This window comes from Xyrauchen texanus, chromosome 42 (assembly GCF_025860055.1).
Source record: "Xyrauchen texanus isolate HMW12.3.18 chromosome 42, RBS_HiC_50CHRs, whole genome shotgun sequence".
Lineage (NCBI taxonomy): Eukaryota > Metazoa > Chordata > Actinopteri > Cypriniformes > Catostomidae > Xyrauchen > Xyrauchen texanus.
Genome location: NC_068317.1, coordinates 14,401,084 through 14,420,306, shown reverse-complemented (window position 1 = coordinate 14,420,306; position 19,223 = coordinate 14,401,084). Strand labels below are relative to the sequence as shown.

General features: G+C 40.8%; 1 protein-coding gene across 2 annotated transcripts in view; it reads right to left on the bottom strand.

Annotated features, from left to right (window-relative positions):
* The window catches only part of LOC127635323 (vacuolar protein sorting-associated protein 41 homolog), a 40,895-nt gene that overhangs the window by 3,321 nt on the left and 18,351 nt on the right, over positions 1–19,223 (bottom strand). For both annotated transcript variants that reach the window (XM_052115259.1, XM_052115258.1), the window contains exons 8-23: positions 9,070–9,189; positions 7,788–7,934; positions 7,556–7,622; positions 6,702–6,799; positions 6,454–6,583; positions 6,136–6,251; positions 5,925–5,981; positions 5,721–5,782; positions 5,181–5,262; positions 4,994–5,086; positions 4,435–4,562; positions 3,188–3,332; positions 2,919–2,960; positions 2,787–2,837; positions 2,523–2,660; positions 155–209 (exon numbers count right to left, since the gene is read on the bottom strand). In XM_052115259.1, coding sequence (XP_051971219.1) covers positions 155–209; positions 2,523–2,660; positions 2,787–2,837; positions 2,919–2,960; positions 3,188–3,332; positions 4,435–4,562; positions 4,994–5,086; positions 5,181–5,262; positions 5,721–5,782; positions 5,925–5,981; positions 6,136–6,251; positions 6,454–6,583; positions 6,702–6,799; positions 7,556–7,622; positions 7,788–7,934; positions 9,070–9,189 — 1,531 coding nt within the window. The remainder of the gene's footprint in view (positions 1–154; positions 210–2,522; positions 2,661–2,786; positions 2,838–2,918; positions 2,961–3,187; positions 3,333–4,434; positions 4,563–4,993; positions 5,087–5,180; positions 5,263–5,720; positions 5,783–5,924; positions 5,982–6,135; positions 6,252–6,453; positions 6,584–6,701; positions 6,800–7,555; positions 7,623–7,787; positions 7,935–9,069; positions 9,190–19,223) is intronic.

The window sequence follows — 19,223 nt, the reverse complement described above, 5'->3', positions numbered from 1 at the left end:
TTTGCGGACTCACGAAAACAAAGCCCAGGATGTCTGAAGCTCTCTCACTAAGTTTTGTGATTTGTGAAAATTATGATTTTTAAAGACTAATCCATGACATAAATGTACAGATGAATGTTCAGTACATGAAACAGATGACATGTTCAGAACTCACTGAGCAGAAAGACTGTCTCTTCTACAAAGTGTCTCTGCTGACAGATCTCCAGGGCCTGAAAGAGACAAGACACAGTAACTATTTTAGATATTTACATTTAAGCATTTGCAGACGCTTTTATCCAAAGTGACTAACAGTGCATTTATTACACTGACAATCCCCCTGGAGCAACTTTTAAGAAATTATACTCATCAAAACTTATAGTATTGACAATATTAGGGTCAATGTCGTGTTTGTGTCTGAACCTATGCATTTAAAAATTCAAATGAGTATAAAAAAATTAAAAATATAAAAAAAAAAAAAAGAAAGAAAAAAAAAAAGGTATTTCATACAATTACCTTTTCTATGATGATTAAGTTAATTAGTGAATTAATATTATTTGTGATATTTTCTTGTGGGGCTTAAAGTCAAGAAAAAAAAGTCTCTTTAGAAGGCTGAAATTCTTAAAATTTACTAGCTTGGCATAATCTTTCATTATTCTTTTTTTTTATTTTAATTACTTATTTTTATTATTGAGTTAATGAAGCAGTTTTATTTATGTTTACATACATGTTTGTTTGCCAAATCAACACCACCAAGTCAATGTGGCATAACCAACATGAGGAACTACAAAACAGGAAATTACATCACAGTTAGGACCTCTGTAGACCCACATGACTGTGCATCAAGATCATATCATATAATTTGACCTTTTTGTGACGAGGCAAAATTAGTTCAGATTGTCAACGGCTAAAATCCTGAGAAAACATCATTAAGTGTATGATTTAAAAAACAAATACTTTTTAGCATGAACATCACATTGAGATGTGTACGCACATGTATCCAGTGTGTAAAGTATATATTATGTTTGATGTTGGTGATGTATCACCACTTGATAGTTTGTTAAGAGGTATAAATTTTTTCTTTATTAAAGTATTTAAAGAACATGACAAAAAAAATATGCATATTATTTTATTATTTATAATATATTTAATTATATAATAAGTTATACACACACACACATGCGTCTCAAAAATCGGAACTTTAATATATTCTAGATTTATTACACAAAGTGAAATATTTCAAGCCTTTTTTTGTTGTAATCTTGATGATCACATCTTACAGCTCATGGAAATCAAAAATCCAGTATCTCAAAATATTTGAATAAAGAATTTATAATACAGAAATGTCGACCTTCTGAAAAGTATGTTAATTTATGCAGTCAATACTTGGTTGGGGCTTCTTTTGCATGAATTAATACATACATTTACACTGGTGGCCAAACGTTTGGAATAATGTACAGATTTTGCTGTTTCGGAAGGAAATTGGTAAAATCACCAAAGTGGCAATCAACTGATCACAATGTACAGTCAGGACATTACTGATGTATAAAACAGCACCATCAATATGTGAAAAAAGTCATTTTTGGTCAAATCTAGACACGCCCTATTTCCAGCAACCATCACTCCAACACCTTATCCTTGAGTAATCATGTTAAATTGTTAATGTGGTGCTAGAAAATAACTTGTCATTATATCAAACACAGCTGAAAGCTATTTGGTTCATTAAATTAAGCGTAACATTGTCTTTGTATTTGTTTTTGAGTTGCCACAGTATGCAATAGACTGGCATGTCTTAAGGTCAAAAAAGAAAACGTTTTCTCAAGACACTCGTTAGTTGAAATTGTAGAAAAACTGAAGATTTCATACAAAGGTACACTACTGTCTTCAAAGACAAAGAACAACTGGCTCTAACAAGGACAGAAAGAGATGTGGAAGGCCAGATGTACAACTAAACAAGAGGATAAGTACAACAGAGTCTCTAGTTTGAGAAATAGATGCATCACATGTCCTCAGCTGACAGCTTCATTGAATTCTACCCGCTCAACACCAGTTTCATGTACAACAGTAAAGAGAAGACTCAGGGGTGCAGGACTTAATTATGGGAAGAATTGCAAAGAAAAAGTCACTTTTGAAACAGAAAAACAAAAAGAAAAGTTTAGAGTGGACAAAGAAACACAGACATTGGACAACAGATAATTGGAAAAGAGTGTTATGGATCCACTGAGCTTTTGTGGATCAGCTAGACTTTACGGTGTGTGAAAAGTGTCCAACAAGACATCTATGGAAAGTGCGACTGGAAGCGTGGTGTTAAATGTCACAGAGAACATGGACAAACGTGGAGGATTTCTTTAACAGAACACTTTGAATTAGTTTAAGAAGTTCTGATTTTTTTTCCCAAATTGTAATAGTAATTCTTAAGTTGCATTTAAAACTAGATTTGTAAAAGTTTATTTTTATCTTACAACATTCTTATTTGCCATTGACGTATTAATCTATTATTCCCTGTTTAGCATGCTAAACCAAAGCCAAATACATTTTGTCCAGACCTTTTCCAGCGGGCAGTGCATGCTCTCTCTGAGGAAGGGTAGCAGGTTGGGTCGGTCAAACTCTGCATACAAACTGATCTGCCTCTCGTGGTACTTCTGCCCCTTATGGTGGTCTCGCTTAAACAGCTTGTGTAAATACTAAAAGACAAACAGGCAAAAGGATGTATTCAATGCTGTGATAATTGCAAAAGTTTCGATGCTTGAGACAAATTTGCATGGAATTAAAAAAACTAATATTTAATGCAGAGATGATGATCTGCTCACCACATGTAACAGCTCAGGTCTGTCTTTCATTTCCTCCACTACTTTGTCCATCTAGGAGAGAGAAACAGAAACTTATTTGTTTAGAAAGTTTGTGTGAGTTTTCTCCAACAGAGTCCGGTGCTGTGAACTCACCGATATTTTATCTTCATTATCCAGCAGCATGTCAACAGCTTTCTAATAAAAAAAAGAGAAAGGAACAGAAAGAGGTAGACATATCCTTCAGACAGATCTCTGTCTATAAATCAAATTCTGTAACAGCCATCCATAATATCATCAGCAAAACAATCTGTAACTTTCTGAACTTATGCACTTGACAATTTTCTTGTTTAAATAAAAGGTCTTAGTCCACAATAAGGTCAACAAAAAAACAAAAAAAAATCTTTGTTTAATAGATGTTTGACCTCTCTGTCGAAATCCATGAGCAGGACAATCTTGTCATTGATGGAGGAGAAGAGGTTGTGTTTGTGAATGAGTTGGTAAACATCTTTGTGCCTCAATCTTAGGTAGATCTCCAGAGCGCGGTCATAACGCTGGTCATATGTGTACCTGTAAACACACAAATGCAGTCATACTTGTGCAGTGTTGCACCAAGATTTTGTTAATTCTTTAAAGGAATAGTTCATCCAAAAATGTTAATTCTTTAATCATTTACTCACCCTCATGCCATTCCAGATGTGTATGAAATTCTTTCTTCAGCAGAACACAAACAAAGATTTTTTGAAAAATATTTCAGCTCTGTTGGTACTCACAATTCAAGTGAATGGTGATCAGACATTTGTAGCATCAAAAATCACACAAATGAACCATAAAAGTAATCTATATGACTCCAGTGTATAAATCCATATATTCAGAAGCAATGTAATCGGTATGGTTGCGGCAGGTCAATATTTAGGTATTTTCTTACTCTAAATCTCCACTGTAACTTTTACTTTCAGATACAAAAGTGAATCTAAACAGGCACTACATGACTTACAGATGTAAAAGTGAAAGTGGAGATTTAAGAGTAAAAAAAGGACTTCCATTTCGATCTTTTTTCTCACCCACACCTATTATATCACTTCAGAAAATATGAATTTAACTACTGGAGTCATATGGATTACATTATGTTTCATTTATGTGATTTTTGGAGTTACAAAAGGTCTGATCACCATTCACTTGCATTGTATGGACCTACAAAGCTGATTCTGGAATATTCTTCAATAAAAATCTTCATTTGTGCTCTGCTGAAGATAGAAAGCCATACACATCAGGAATGGCATAAGGGTGAGTAAATGATGAGATCATTTTCATTTTAGGGTGAACTATACCTTTAAGACAACATTGCATTTTTAATGCACAAGTATTCACTTTCAATAATATTAGGTATTTCTGAGGGCGTGTGAGAATGTTTAAGAAGAAAGGAGACAGTAGGTGCATTAACAGGATTGGGTCAAGTGCACACAATGTAACCAGTTTCAAATGAAACTGGTTACATTTTAACAAATTATATACACTTTTTTTCCCATCTGCAGTGCTAAATCATACGCAAGAACGGAGACATTTATTAAGAAAGTCAATATGGCCTTAAATTACAACATTCATATGCCATCTAATGCATATGGTACTAAATTAAATGTGTGGAATGCTGCAAAGGGCAGACAGCACTCACAGCTCGGCCAGTGTTGTGAGGAGTATTCTGTTGTTGGGGTCCTTCTTCAGGTGTTCATTCACTGCCTGAACTATAGCCATGTTATTATAGAGCTCACCAGGCCACTCACGGACCAATGTGGCAAAGCCCTGCACAAGAAACAACAATGAACTGGAAAGTCTACTGCAAAAGATGTGTTAGGGGCTGTTCAGACCGAATGCATTCTTGGGCAAAAAACCCCCCTGACACATCACAGCAAATATAACAGAATACAAGTGTCTAGAGACGCGTTGTTAAAAGGTGGCATTCTTTTCACTTGACACAGCAGCTAAACAAACAGTGCTTTGGCGCAAGACTCAGCGAGAACAGCGAGATGCAAAGCAGTGGTCAAAGACGTCTGTCTAGCTAAAGCTTAAAGTACATACAAAAACGATTAAAAACAGCACAGACTGATGCAAAATCATGTTCTTGAACCGCCCCTTAAAGTTGACATTTCTTTTGATCTATTTTCAACTCTGGATATACAAAGGCCATCATCATACATTGCCATAATATACATTTTTTTATGTAAAACATGTACCTCATAATCAGTCTTGAGGAAGTCATGTAGGATCATCTCATAAATGGCTGGCCGCAGACGCAGGTCTCCTCTAGGTAAGTACTGACTGATGGCCTGGGAGGGAAAAGTAAGATGCTTGGTCATCTAGATGTGGCATTATGTAGACACAAAGCAATAAGAAATGCTGGTTTATGTCTAAAACAATCACCTTTAAATGTCCAATGGTTTTGAACCGGTACACCTCATTCTCCCATAGGTCCATGTTCTTTCCTAGCACTTTTTGACATTTTCTGTCAATGAGGAGAGCAAAAGACAGATATCAAGACATTAACTGATATTGGTATTGGAATTTATGTATGATTTCAGTCTGTTCATTATTCTAAATGATTGTATGCCTTCAGAAAACTAGGAATAGGATGCACAAGTTAAATGGATTATTTTTATGACACCTTTTGGAGCTTTTTAAGTTCTAACATGGGTCACTGCTATTGTATGGAAATCAGTGAATGCAACATTCTGTAAAATAAATCCTTTTGTGTTCCACATAATAAAGAAAGTCATATGGGTTTGGAACAACATGGGTGAACTCTTCCACCTTGTATTGTACAGTATGTTCGGTGTATACATGCATATAATGTGTATATGATGTAAAACTATGGCATTTTAACTGATTTTTCAAACAATGCACCAAGTCAGTTTCTGTATAAGTGTAACTTACTTGGCCAATAAACAAATTCTTAAACTGTACCTGGCAGCTGTATTATAATCTCCTATCTCCACCAAATGATTGATGTAAGCCATTCCAATTTTCTATTCACAAAACAGACAGAACTAGAGTATCAACCAGTGATTCCAGCTTCAAATTTAAAATCCTCACACTACATAACACAAGATCCAATAGAGTGAGTTCTAAACTTTTATCTGAGCGTTAGCAAGTTCCATTTGCTCTTACCTGAACATCATGTCGTTTAATGTTTTTGAAGCTGATTTCTGCAGCCATCAACGCCTCCTGCAATAAAGATTCAAATCAAATTGAAAAGTACCCTTTCATTGTACTATAGCTTATTAAAGGAATCCTACAATCTTTGCACATTTGTGCAAATGCTGCCTTAAACAGATGAAAGATTTAGGATGGATTTATTGAATACAAGTTGAACATGAACCTCATATTTCTTCTTCTCAAGGAGCCAGTCGATGTGGTCATCTTGATCTCTTTCTTTAGCCACGACAATGTCTTTAGGGCTGATGATGTAGAACAGAGACTCTCCTTCTGAGTGTTCTACAGACACAACCCAGACTTTTAATCAGACAGATTTGGCATGCAAAATCAAAAGGGAAGTTTTACTACAAATCTTGATTAGTTGTTAACAGCGGTGTTAGGCCACTGGGTAATTCAATTCTCAATAGAAGGATCGAGGGCAACTAAATCCCGCTGTCTATCGATATGTCTTTCTATAGATTGATTCACTCTGTATTCATACCGAGCCTGTAGTCCCTGCACTGGTTCTCCTGGAAGTTGCGTACGGTGAGAGCATCTGACGAGATCTCCTCACAGCCCTCTGGTAATGGCTGGATAATGTCTAAACGAGGCCGTGTTCTGAACTCCTCCTCCTGCCACATTTCAATAAACGATTTCATTAATATTTTAAATACAAATGTTCTACAATGGTTTGTAATCTACCATTAATATGAGTTCGGAAGTAGCTCTAGTGAGAGTGAGTAATATTACCATGTGCTCTGTGTTCTCTTTCACATAGTACAGTGTGACCAGCTGATCTGCCAGAGGAGCCAGTCCACTGATGAAAAAGTCTGTCTCAAATGCAGACACTGCAAGAAATCAAATAATAAACTACATCAAGCAATGTTTTGGCACAATGTAAATGAATAGTTCACCCAAAAATGAAAATTCTCTCATCATTTACTCACCCTCATGACACCCCAGATGTGTATGACTTACTTTCTTCAGCAGAACACAAATTAAGGTTTTATAAGACTATTTCAGCTCTGTAGGTAAATACAATGCAAGAGAATGGTGGCCAGAAATTTTAAGATCCAAAAAACACATAAAGGCAGCATAAAAGTAATCCAAATGACGCCATTGGTTAAATTCATGTCTTCAGAAGCTATATGATAGGTCAACAGATCAACAGTCACATTTTATTAAAAATGTTCCACCTTTGAACAACTCCGACCAGTAGGTGGCGATATGCACGAAGAATGCATGGAGAATGTGGAAGTGAAAGTGGAGATTTATAGTAAACAAAGGACTTAAATATTGATCTGTTTCTCATCCACAACTATCATATTGCTTCTGAAGACAGATTTTACCACTGGTGTCATATCGATTATATATGTGCTTTTTGGAGCTTCAAAGTTCTGGCCAGTGTTCACTTGCATTATGAGGACCTACAGAGCTGAGAAATAATAATAAAAATCTTAATTTATGTTCTGCACAAGAAAAAAACATCTGTGATGGCAAGAGGGTGAGTAAATGATGAGAGATTTTTAATTTTTGAATGTACTATTTCTTTAATATTCTGATTCTGTGTATGACTGTGTTAGCTTTAGTGATAATGACAGTACCAATCTCAACGTAACGACTGGGTAGGTCTCGCATCTCCATCGGGTCACGCTCTTTAACAACACATATCTGAGGAACAAACAATCATATGAATCAAATAACATTACATTTGAACAATTACGTAACAAAATAAAATAAATTTGTGCTTTTTTTTTTTATCCTGATGTAATACCGGAGTATTTAATATACAATGCATTTAATATACATTTGCAGAAGTTGTGTTATACAGTTTACCTTGACAGAAGAGCCCCAGCCAATGATCAGTGTGGTGTTGTCTTTCCAGCATAGACTACAGGGGTACATATCCGGCCTTAGACTGGTGCTGTCCCGTAACACATTAGTGATGCGCTGTTTACTGCTGATGTCATATATTTTTACCCCCTGACATACATAAATAATTCACATTAGTGATACACAGATACAAATTTTTGTCTTCCGATCCGATAATCTCAGTATCGGCCGATCCCGATCCGATAACAGTGTTGTTTGTTTGCATAATCAGTTTAGAATATTATAATAGTTTATACACATTATTGTGTGGAACTAATTGGCTGTACTCTTTAATATGTAAAGAAACACAAACTTAACTAAACATTATTTCAATATAAATGTATGCATATAAATGTATAAGCTTATTAAGAAACACTTTATTATTAACTAGTATACTGGATAATGTAGCAGCAAAATTAACAGTAATTCCTGTATAAATCATAAGTAGAGAAGAAGCCGTTTGTTGTTGTTTTTTCAATCCAGTAAGATATCAGCTCACTTATCATTCACAGTTATTTTTTGGAACCCATTCAAATTAAATATTATTATAATTTGTAAACAAATAATAATATATTATAATATTAATATATCGCAATCGTGCACCTTTAACTTTTAAACCCTCATGCTTTTATTTTGGCATTCTGAACTCTCCAGGAAATCCTGTGTGTCTGTTTGTAGGTAAGTTCACAGTTTAATTTGCTTCTTATTCAAATTCTGGTCAAATCCAAAATTTGTGCCAGTGCCGTTCTAAATGCATATTATAAGTGAACCAAACTATTGAGCATCTACATCTGATATGTTGTTTGTGATATGTTGCGCACAGTGTGAATGCTAAAAATAGCCACGAGAGTGTATGTGTGTGTGTAAACAGAGCAGCGGCATTCACTGACTCGCTGGAGCTGCACGTGCATTATATATATATTTACTTATTAAACACAGCCTTTTGTGATTCACAGAGCTATCGCACATCTTCAAGTGGCTTTGAATAAAATGCACAAGTCATATGAACTACTTTGTGTATTTATGGTTCTTTTATCAAATTTTTGGAGCTTGACAGTAACAAACATGACTAACACACAGTATCGGGCTCGTCTAAAATCTTCAGTATCTGAGCCGATATCGATCCATGTATCGGAGCATCCCTAATTCACATAATTTAATAACAAAATGTACTTAACAATAAGATGTTTTAAATTTAAGTGTGGGAGAATCTTTGGATATTTAAGTGCATTATATTATTCCGTACCAAATTGTTTGCCCAGGCGATGAGGTTGACTCTCCATTTCACATTGGTAATGTTGCCTTCTCCTTCATGAAGAACAGAGGTCTTCCAACGGTTCAGCCAGTTCCTCTCATAGAGCAACAGCTGCAAGACAGATTCAATTATGCAACATAAATGAGCATTCACTGACAGAGATAGATCATTCTAACTCTAAAGACAAAACCACTTAAAAGAGATAGTCCACCCAAAAATGAAAATTCCCTCAGGCCATCCCAGATGTGTATGACTTACTTTCTTCTGCAGAACACAAATTCATATTTTTAGAAGAACATCTCTGTACAACCATACAATGCAAGTTAACAGGATCCAAAACTTTGAAGCTCCAAAAAAAAAAAACACTTCTGAATAAATATGATGGGTGTGGGAGAGAAGTCCTTTTTTAGAAAAATGTTTTACCTATATACACGAAAACAAAAGAGGAAGAACTCCAGGTAAGATGAGTGCTTAAAACAGCTGTTTGAAAAAGGAGATTTATAGTAAAATAGGATTTAAATATTGATTTGTTTCTTACCAACACCTATTATATTGCTTCTAAAGATATAGATTTAACCACTGGAGTCATTATGGATTACTTCTATGCTACCATTACATGCTTTTAAGCTTCAAAGTTTTGAAGTTGAACCCTGTTGACTTTCATTGTATGGACCTACAGAGCTGAGATATTCTTGTAAAAATCTTAATTTGTGTCCAGCAGAAGGAGGAAAGTCAAACACATCTGGGATGGCATGATGGTGAGTAAATGATGAGACAATTTGGATTTTTAAGGTGAAATATCACTTGTGTGTCTCGAGACTTGACTTGGACTCCAAATTAGAGACTCGTTAACAAGTCTTTGTCAACAAGGAGAAATATTTTCTCGGAATATTGTGACACTGTTTTGTTAAAAGGGAGCCTCCCTCTGTTGCTTTTTTTCTGTGAAAATGTCCATATTTAGCTCCCTTTTTTTGTGAAAATACCTAGAAGGAACACATTTACTGTAATTTAACTGCCCTGCAACAGGGTTTCTAAAAGTAACCTGCATCATATAAAAAGAGAACCAATAGAGATTAAGCATTTTTAATACCAAAAGAGATTAAAGACTGACCTGGACTCATGGCAAAAGACTAACACTTGAGATTTGACTTGGCGATTTTTCAGACACTTGTGAACAATAAGACCAACACATAAACAAACAGACTGGAGCACAAGTAACACCAGAGGGCAGTAGAACAGTGTACAAACAAATATCACACAAGAGAGTCAGAGTAAGTGTGGCTACAAGTACTTTTACTCTGATTTAGGCTATTTCTCTTATTATCCCTTTTCTCCAATATTGCAATAATCTAACGTTGATTATAACAACTTCTATGGTGTAGAACTTCTTCTACACAAGATCCTGTATTGGGCAGGTTCATGGGCAGAGAGCACTTATTATTTTCATATTCAGCCACAACATTTATAACAATTCATAGCACAAGCAGGCTCACCAATCCCTTTATAAAAGGTAACATTCAGTCAAACATTTAGATCATGATGGGACAATTATAAAGCTTTTTAAAGTTAATCGTTCCATTATGTGTTTTTGTACACAACACAACCCAATGATGCACTTTTAACAATCAAAAATCAGAAGACAACAAAGACGCGTGACACCTAACTCAAATAAACACATTTGACCCTGTGCTGGAGAGAATACAACAGAATTCTGTTAAACATTTTCATTTAACTTGTTTTGAAGTAAACAGTGTCTGTTAGACATTATTGGCACAAAACAACATTTTCTGAGGGTGCGTGTGATAATAATAATGCGCAGAAAGCAGCAACACACTTGGCGGATAACCTTGAATCAAAAGTGTCAAAAACGACACACACAATCACACGCATTCAACCTGACCTGACTGCGAAGAAAGCGAATGAAAGAAAAGACAATGTCGCTTCAGTTCTACACTTTTGTCTATGTTAACAGATCACAGCGCAGCAATAGGAGATGACACTACAGGAGGCGAGGAGACGGAATTGAATTGCCTTTGACAAGATGCGTCTTCAGTGGAAGCCGTATTGATTTTCATGGCAGGGCTGCATTATGGGCACCATAAGCCAGAGAGGGAAAAGGAAACAAGCAGAAATTGAGGGAAAACGTAGAGGACTTGTTCACGGCGGAGGACAATAGCTGCCATTAATTGCTCCTGTAAAGGAGGGAAGCTATTTTATGAGAATCAATCGTGGTGAGGAGAATAAAAATATCTATGATTTACAGACATTGAGAAGACTCCAAGATTGAAATGTCTCTGCAACATCTCCAGCCGTTCAATTTATAAAGAACCACTACCATTTATTCAAATTCAGCTTTCATGTATTCGGCTTTCTATTGAAGTTCTTTCCAGCTACAAGATGGCTCATCAGCGCAAGCAAACAAATCAACTTCTAAGTGCTTTTAAGACAGACACGGACCCGGTTTTCATTTCTATAGATGTACGTAGACGAGAGAGTATCAGACTATGGCGCCTTGCGTTGGTAGCATTGTGTCTTTTGAAAAATTTGTGTGTATTTGTTTTGTCCATAAGTCAAAGAGTGTTCTACATGTTTGCGAACACTATGGCACTCTGCGTAATGACAGTTATTTATTGTGCAAGAAGAGACAACATCTCTCTGGTGAACAACACTTTTGAGAAAATGGACCACTCTCTCTCTCCCTGATGTTGACCCTGGTATAAGGCCAAGACGGTAAGAGCGTTTCATGCCAAAAAGCTCGAGTAACCACTATACATGGCACTCAACTTGACAAAAATGATTCTATTCTAATAATTTAGCTTAACCCTGAGTGCTAAAATCTAGAGAGCATGATATATTGGAGACCACAAAAACTAAATATAGGTTTAGACCTCAAGTATGAGTGTGGGGGGTTATTAAGGCATTCAAACCTCAAACTTAAAGAATAAGATTTCAGTCTGTACCTCACACAAAACTATTGTATGGCTTCATAAAAAATATATAAGACTAGAAATGTGAAGCTTAGTCTGAAAATGTAAACTAGTTCAAAACATTTATGTTTGAAGGTTACAGAAGGTTATGTGTGTGTGGGTGTGTGTATGTGAGTGAGAGAGAGAGAGAGAGAGAGTTAAAGCAGATCAAAGGCCTTGTGTGGGTTTGATTACATTTACATTTTTGAAAGTTGGAGTTTGAATGGTCTTGACCCATTTGAACATTCTGTCAACAAAAGTCTATGGAATTTTTCAGATTTTGATTACGGGAAAATCTTAATATGATCAGTCTGAAGGTCTTTGTCAAGCCAAAATAATAAGCACAAGTATTATACAATTGTTTGTTCAATTTATTTTTTATAGTTCAGGGAAAAAACGTTTACATTGACCAAGGTTGTCATTACGTCTACAATAATACAACAAGTCTGACTGGTTGCAAAATTGTTACATTATAAGAAATAGTTTTCAAAATTCTTCACCTCATTTAACAAACATTATATACAATATAACCTGGGGAGTTATCACTTTATAAATCCTGAGTAAAATACAATGTACATTCCATAAATTTCCCAGTTAAAATTCTAACAGAATGGGTTTCGTGTACTCCGTCCATTTGGTCCAAATCAGAAAAAAATTCTCCTGTCTGAATATTTAAAGAAAATGAAAGTTTTTCTGTCACATATATAGTGTTTTATATCCATCCACTCATCCACAGTAGGTGACTCTGGCTTTAACAATTTTAATGTCTGTCTTTTTACTAGCCACCAGGAGAATCTGCATTAATTTCTTATCATTGTTATCCCTCAAAAGTTATTTTACCCTAGTATATTGTTTCACATTTGAAAGGAATTTCCACCCTGAAAACAGCTACCACATTATTTTTAATCTTTTTAATCATTTTCCTTAAATGATCTCCAGCAGCCTGTACCTAACACCTGATGTCATTTCTGAGATGATAAAAACAAATTTCCCTCCTTCTCCCATTTTTCTTTAACATACAATGTATATTGTCAGGCTTGGTCTGGAGAAATAATTCTATAATTTAGGAATTATCTTATTTAATGAGTGAGATATATATACACATTCAGTATTCCTCTCATGGCTGTTTCTAATAATGAACTATCATCCTGATTGAAATAATATCATACTTTAAGGTATCTATAGAAATCAATTTGATTTAGTGCATAAAGTTCCTTAAAAGATTCAACGCTTTGAAATACTTCCTAATACAAAAATGTCAAATAATTTGAAATGCCTTCTCTAACCCAGGTACGAAATCTATCATCTGTTCTATTTGGGACAAAATCAGTGTCAAATGCACACCATCTTAAAATTCTAGATGCATCTTCTATTTCACGGTCTCATGTAATGATATGTTAATCCATGGATTTGTTTCATCAAGCAATCTATTCTTTAATTTATTATCTGCAATTAAAGCTGCTCAAGGAACTCCTTCTATCATTGCGCTTTCAATGTCCTTCCATCTAGCTGAATATGTTGGGCAACTCCAGCAGACTAAAGGCCTTAATTGGGCTGCATAATGATATGTTGCAAGCAAGGAATACCTAATCCACTATTTTCTTTTTTAATTATATTGTTTTATATCTTATTCTTGTTTTTTTACCCTGCCTACAATCTAGATATTAATTTAGCCCATTCCATGAATTGTTGAGTCAATATTTGTTCTGGAAGTGTCTGGAAAAGATATAACAATCTAGGCAGAATATTCATTTGAACTGATTCAAATCTAGAACTTAAACTTAAAAAGGGAATTAGGTTTACAATAATTCAGATCAATTAATTTTGAAACTTCCTTAGACAAATTGACTCCCAAATATTTAACTGATCCTGCATCCCAATCCAAAGTGTATTTCCCTTTCATTTGTAAAGGTGGTTCATAATCGAATCTTTGATACGTTAACATTATAACCAGAAAAAGCCCTATAACATCTAGATATTCAAATCATATTGGTAGCAACAGTTCTCTTACGAGAGATTCTCTCGTATTGCGTAAGCTAGCTTACGCTACGGGAAAGATTCATCTTTTCTGAGATATTGAAGCCAAAAAATTATCCTTAATTTTGTATCCATTGTCAACGCAGTGCAGCAACTGCATACCTTGAGCGGGCTAGCTAGCGAGCTCATAGGTTGCTCTGCGGCAACTGCTGCAGCCTATAGACAAACTTGAGTGAACTTGCGTCCAATGACAGGCGCCCGCGCCGTCACTGCATCAAAGCCCGCCATAATGGCCGTGGCTAGAGTGCATATAAGCGTAAGTTCGTAGGCTGGAACCCTGATTTTCATCTATTCAGCGAAGCTCTTCGCATCTCTGAACTGCAGAAGCTGCGTCGCCGTTCGAGGGGCATCTAGCAAGCTTGGACAGCGCTCGAAGAAGCCGGCGGTCTTCGCCACCTTCAGCCATCCAGCGAGCTACGCCATCCGGCGAAGTATCCTTTTTAGAGCAAGCAAGTTCCTCAGCGAACTTCACAAAAAGAGCAACGAGCGTCTTTTTTAAGATGCCTCGCACCACCTGCGCCTCATGCCGCGCCCCTCTCAGCGCCGGAGACCGCCACCTCATCTGCGCTCTCTGCCTGGGACTGGAACATGCAGAGCTCGCCCTCGCTGACGGCGGATGCGACCTCTGCGAGGAGCTTCCGATGTCGACCCTGCGGGCTCGACTCGAAGCACTCAAAACCGAAGCCGCCGCGCCACCTTTCGTTTCGCCGCGCAGAAAGAAGTGCCGCTCCCAAAGGCTGCCGGAACCGGTGTTAGAAGCAACTACCTCGCCGGAGCCTCTCCCTCGAGCCTCGCTTTCACCCTCCCCGCCCTCCCGGGACGCGCAGTTGCCGCCGAGCGGCCGCACTGTTGCCATCTCGGATGACGAGGCGGAGGATAAGGGCTGCTGTTCCATCATGGCTTCGGACAGCGAGGAGTGGTCAGGCTCCCAAGCCTCCTCCTCGGCCCAGGAATCCAGCAGGACCCGCGTCGGAGTCGAGGAAGAACTAACGCGCCTCCTCACACAGGCCGTCGACCGCCTCGGGCTCGAGTGGTCACCGCCCTCTGAGCAGGCTCCCAACAGACTCGACGGCTGCTTTCTTCAGAGCCGTCGCCGCGCGGTGCACGCGGCCCGGGCCGCGCCCTTTCTGCCGGAACTCCACGCCGAGCTCTCTAAATCGTGGAACGCGCCTCTCTTGGCCAGGAACCGATCCCACGTCTCCACCTCTCTTGCTCTGGTGGACGGGGCCACCGAGAGGGGCTACTCTTCCATCCCCCCGGTCGAGGATTCGGTAGCAGCACACCTTTGCCCGCCCTCCGTGAGATGGCGGTCTAAGCCAGTGCTCCCGTCTAAGGCCTGCAGAACTACTTCCACCTGTGTTGGCCGCGCCTATGCCGCCGCCGGCCAAGCCGCATCTGCTCTGCATTCCAAGGCCGTTTTACAGATCCTCCAAGCGGACCTTCTCCGAGAATGGGATGAGAAAGGCAGGCACCCAGAGGCTGTTTCAGATCTAAGGAGCGCGACGGATCTCGCCCTTCGCGCCACCAAAGCTGCAGCTCAAGCCCAAGGGAAGTGCATGGCCGCGCTGACTGTGACCGAGAGACACCTATGGCTAACACTAGCCGATATGGGAGAAGCTGAGCGCTCCACGTTCCTCAACGCGCCGCTCTCTCCGTCCGGTCTCTTCGGTTCCGCGGTGAGTGGCATTGTTGACCGTTTTTCGGAAGTCCAGAAAGCCACCCAAGCCATGAATCTCTCCCTGCCTCGTCGCGCTAGCTCCTCTGCAGGCCGCCCACGTGACCAGCCTCCTGCACGAGCCTCTTCACAGCGCCCAGCTCAGCAAAGCCAGACTTCTCAGCGTCGACAGGACGGCCGCCCTAGAACGCGCTCAGACAGCCGCCGCAGACCGCCGCCCCCCTGCGGGCCTCGGCCTAAGATTGCGCTGAAACCTGAGCAACCGAAGTCCTCCTAGCTTTGTTAAGGAAACTACGGCTCAGTAAAAACCACCGTAAAAGCTTCGCCCCCTGTCAGTCCCCTTCTCTCAGGCTACTGCAGTGGTGGATTCAGCAGCCAACAAGCCGGTGATACTGCCCGCTTGCCTGCACTCAAATGCCGTTTTCACGGCGAACAAAAGAAATTTTGTGAAAAGCAAACATGCCTTATGTGTAGAAAATGTGCCCACAATCCAGTGTTCACCCCTACACACAAGCATTACACTTCCCGTGTCCCTATCAGAGCCCACTCACATAAAGCAGGCACAGCCAGCTCGAGTGTTAGTCAATAAACGCGCCCACGAATCCGTGTGCGTGCCCCTTCTCTGCCCGCTCTGTCACACGGCCAGCAAACACCTCTCTGTATGTAAGTCCCATGCCCGTGACTATGCTCGCGCATCACTTCACAGATGTGACTCTTTCCCCATTCACCTCAATCGGGAAGTCACTCACAGAACAGCCTGTCCCTGCTGTCTGCGAGCAGTCATGCATAAGCACAGTAAGCGCGCTCACACATTCTGTTCAGCTCGCTGTGTGCGGCAATCAGGGCGACTTGGCCATTCACCCTCTAGCGTTACGCTTCAAAGCGTGGAAAGCTATCCCAGGGATATCCAAATGGGTGTTAAGCACAATAAAACAGGGCTATTTGCTACAGTTCGATCGCCGCTCTCCCCGCTTCAGAGCGCGGCTCGAAACTACTGTGAACACGGAGGCAGCCTGCATGCTTCGTTCAGAAATAGCAAACCTTCTGTGCAAAAGGGCCATAGAGAGAGTGCCACCTTCTCGGAGCGAGTCGGGGTTTTACAGCCGTTATTTTCTTGTCCCCAAGAAAGATGGCGGCCTCAGACCAATATTAGATCTCAGGGTTTTGAACAAAGCGCTTGCAAAAAGACCGTTCAAAATGCTTACAATCAGGAAACTCCTCGCGCATGTGCGCCAGGGGGACTGGTTTATTTCTCTCGATCTGAAAGATGCCTACTTTCAGATTCAGATAAATCCCCGTCACAGGCCATTCTTGAGATTCGCCTTCGACGGCCAGGTTTATCAATACACCGTCCTTCCGTTCGGCCTGTCTTTAGCACCCCGTACTTTCACGAATTCTGAACTATTTGGACGATTGGCTGATTTTGGCACAGTCACATACGGAGCTTCTGTCTCACAGGACAGTTCTCCTCAGTCATCTGAACAGTTTGGGCCTTGCAGTCAATTGGACCAAGAGCTCACTACAGCCCAGTCAGGCAATTTCCTTCCTTGGAATAGAACTAGACTCCATGGCGATGACGGCTCGCTTATCTACACAGCGCACGCGCCGTGTTCAGCGACTAGCCGCGTCCTTTCAGATGAACAGCCTCACGCCTCTGAAAAAATTTCAGAGAATGCTAGGTTACATGGCTTCAGCCGCAGCAGTACTTCAGCTGGGCTTACTGTGCATCGCCCGCTTCAGCATTGGCTAAACACCCGGCGTCTCGCCGGGCTTGGGCCACGGGCCGCCAGCCGATCAGAGTGACTCAGACCTGTATCTCAGCTCTGCAGCGCTGGGCAGTGGCCGAATGGTATCAAAAGCTCCTTCACATAAATTGTCTGGAAATGATAGCGGTCGAGTACGCGCTCGTGCGCTTCCTCCCGGTCATTCAGGGTCACCACGTCCTGGTCCGTTCGGACAACAGATCTGTGGTATCTTATCTAAACCGTCAGGGCGGTGTCAGATCCAGGAACCTCTTCCATCTGACAAAATGCATACTGAGTTGGTCCCAGTGCCACCTGCGCTCGCTGAGGGTGACGCACGTGCCAGGCCACCTGAACGACGGCCCAGACAGACTGTCCAGAGACAATATTTCCCCAGGGGAATGGTCCCTGCACCCTCAAACAGTCCAGAAGTTATGGAGTATATTCGGCAGAGCAGAGATAGACCTCTTTGCGTCAGAAGAGAACTCTCACTGCCCAGTATTTTTCTCGAAAAGCGAGGACGCGCTGGCCCAGGACTGGCCCAACCGCCCACTTTACGCCTTCCCTCCCGTCTCGCTATTGCCACAGGTAATGCAGAGGATCAGGGAAACGCGTCACTCGGTGCTCCTCATAGCCCCGCGCTGGGAGAATCAGACATGGTTCCCGGAGCTTACGCGGCTGTCACTGACAGCCCCGTGGCCCATTCCAGTGAGAGTAGATCTCCTCTCTCAAGCTCGCGGCACGATCTGGCATCCCCACCCAGAGCGCTAGGCGCTGCACGGTGGGTGATCAACGACTACCCGTCGCTTTGCCAGAAGGAGTAATAAACACTATCATACACGCTAGAGCCCTTTCCACGAGAAGACTCTATGCGTCCAAATGGTCTGTGTTTTCAAAATGGTGCACCGACAGAGACCTGGACCCACGGACATGTGGGGTGTCTTCGCTGCTCGTGTTTTTACAAGAGCTGCTGGATAAGGGCAGATCCCCATCCACGCTCAAAGTGTACGTGGCGGCCATCGCGGCGTTCGCTGAACCCCTGCACGGCCAGTCACTGGGAAAAAACGAGCTGGTCATCCGCTTCCTCAGGGGAGCTAGAAGGATGAACCCCCCGTGCCCCCCATCGGTTCCTATCTGGGATCTTTCCGTAGTTCTCGAAGCTATGAAAGCCCCCCCTTTCGAACCGCTTCAATCCGTGGATTTGAAATACCTTTCACTCAAAACCGTTTTTCTGACTGCCCTGTCATCATTTAAACGTGTGGGAGACCTTCACGCGCTGTCTGTCAGCGCTGCGTGTCTTGAGTTTGGACCAAGTGACTCCAAGGTCATTTTAAAGCCTAGACACGGCTATGTCCCCAAGGTGATCGGTACTCCTTTCAGAGCACAAATCATTTCCCTATCGGCGCTGCCAGCATCCAATAGCGAACGCGACGCCAATCTCCTTTGCCCAGTCAGAGCACTGAGATTGTATACTGCGCGCTCCGCCTCTTTCAGACACTCTGAGCAGCTTTTCGTTTCGTTCGGAGGGCGCACCAAGGGTTTTGCCACCTCGAAACAGACACTGTCTAGATGGATAGTGGACGCTATTGCTGCCGCGTACGCGTCAAAGGACCTACCATGCCCGTTAGGCATTAGGGCTCACTCCACTAGAGGCATGGCCTCCTCGTGGGCATGGTCCAGCAGGATTTCCATTCACGACATATGTGTGGCAGCGGGCTGGGCTTC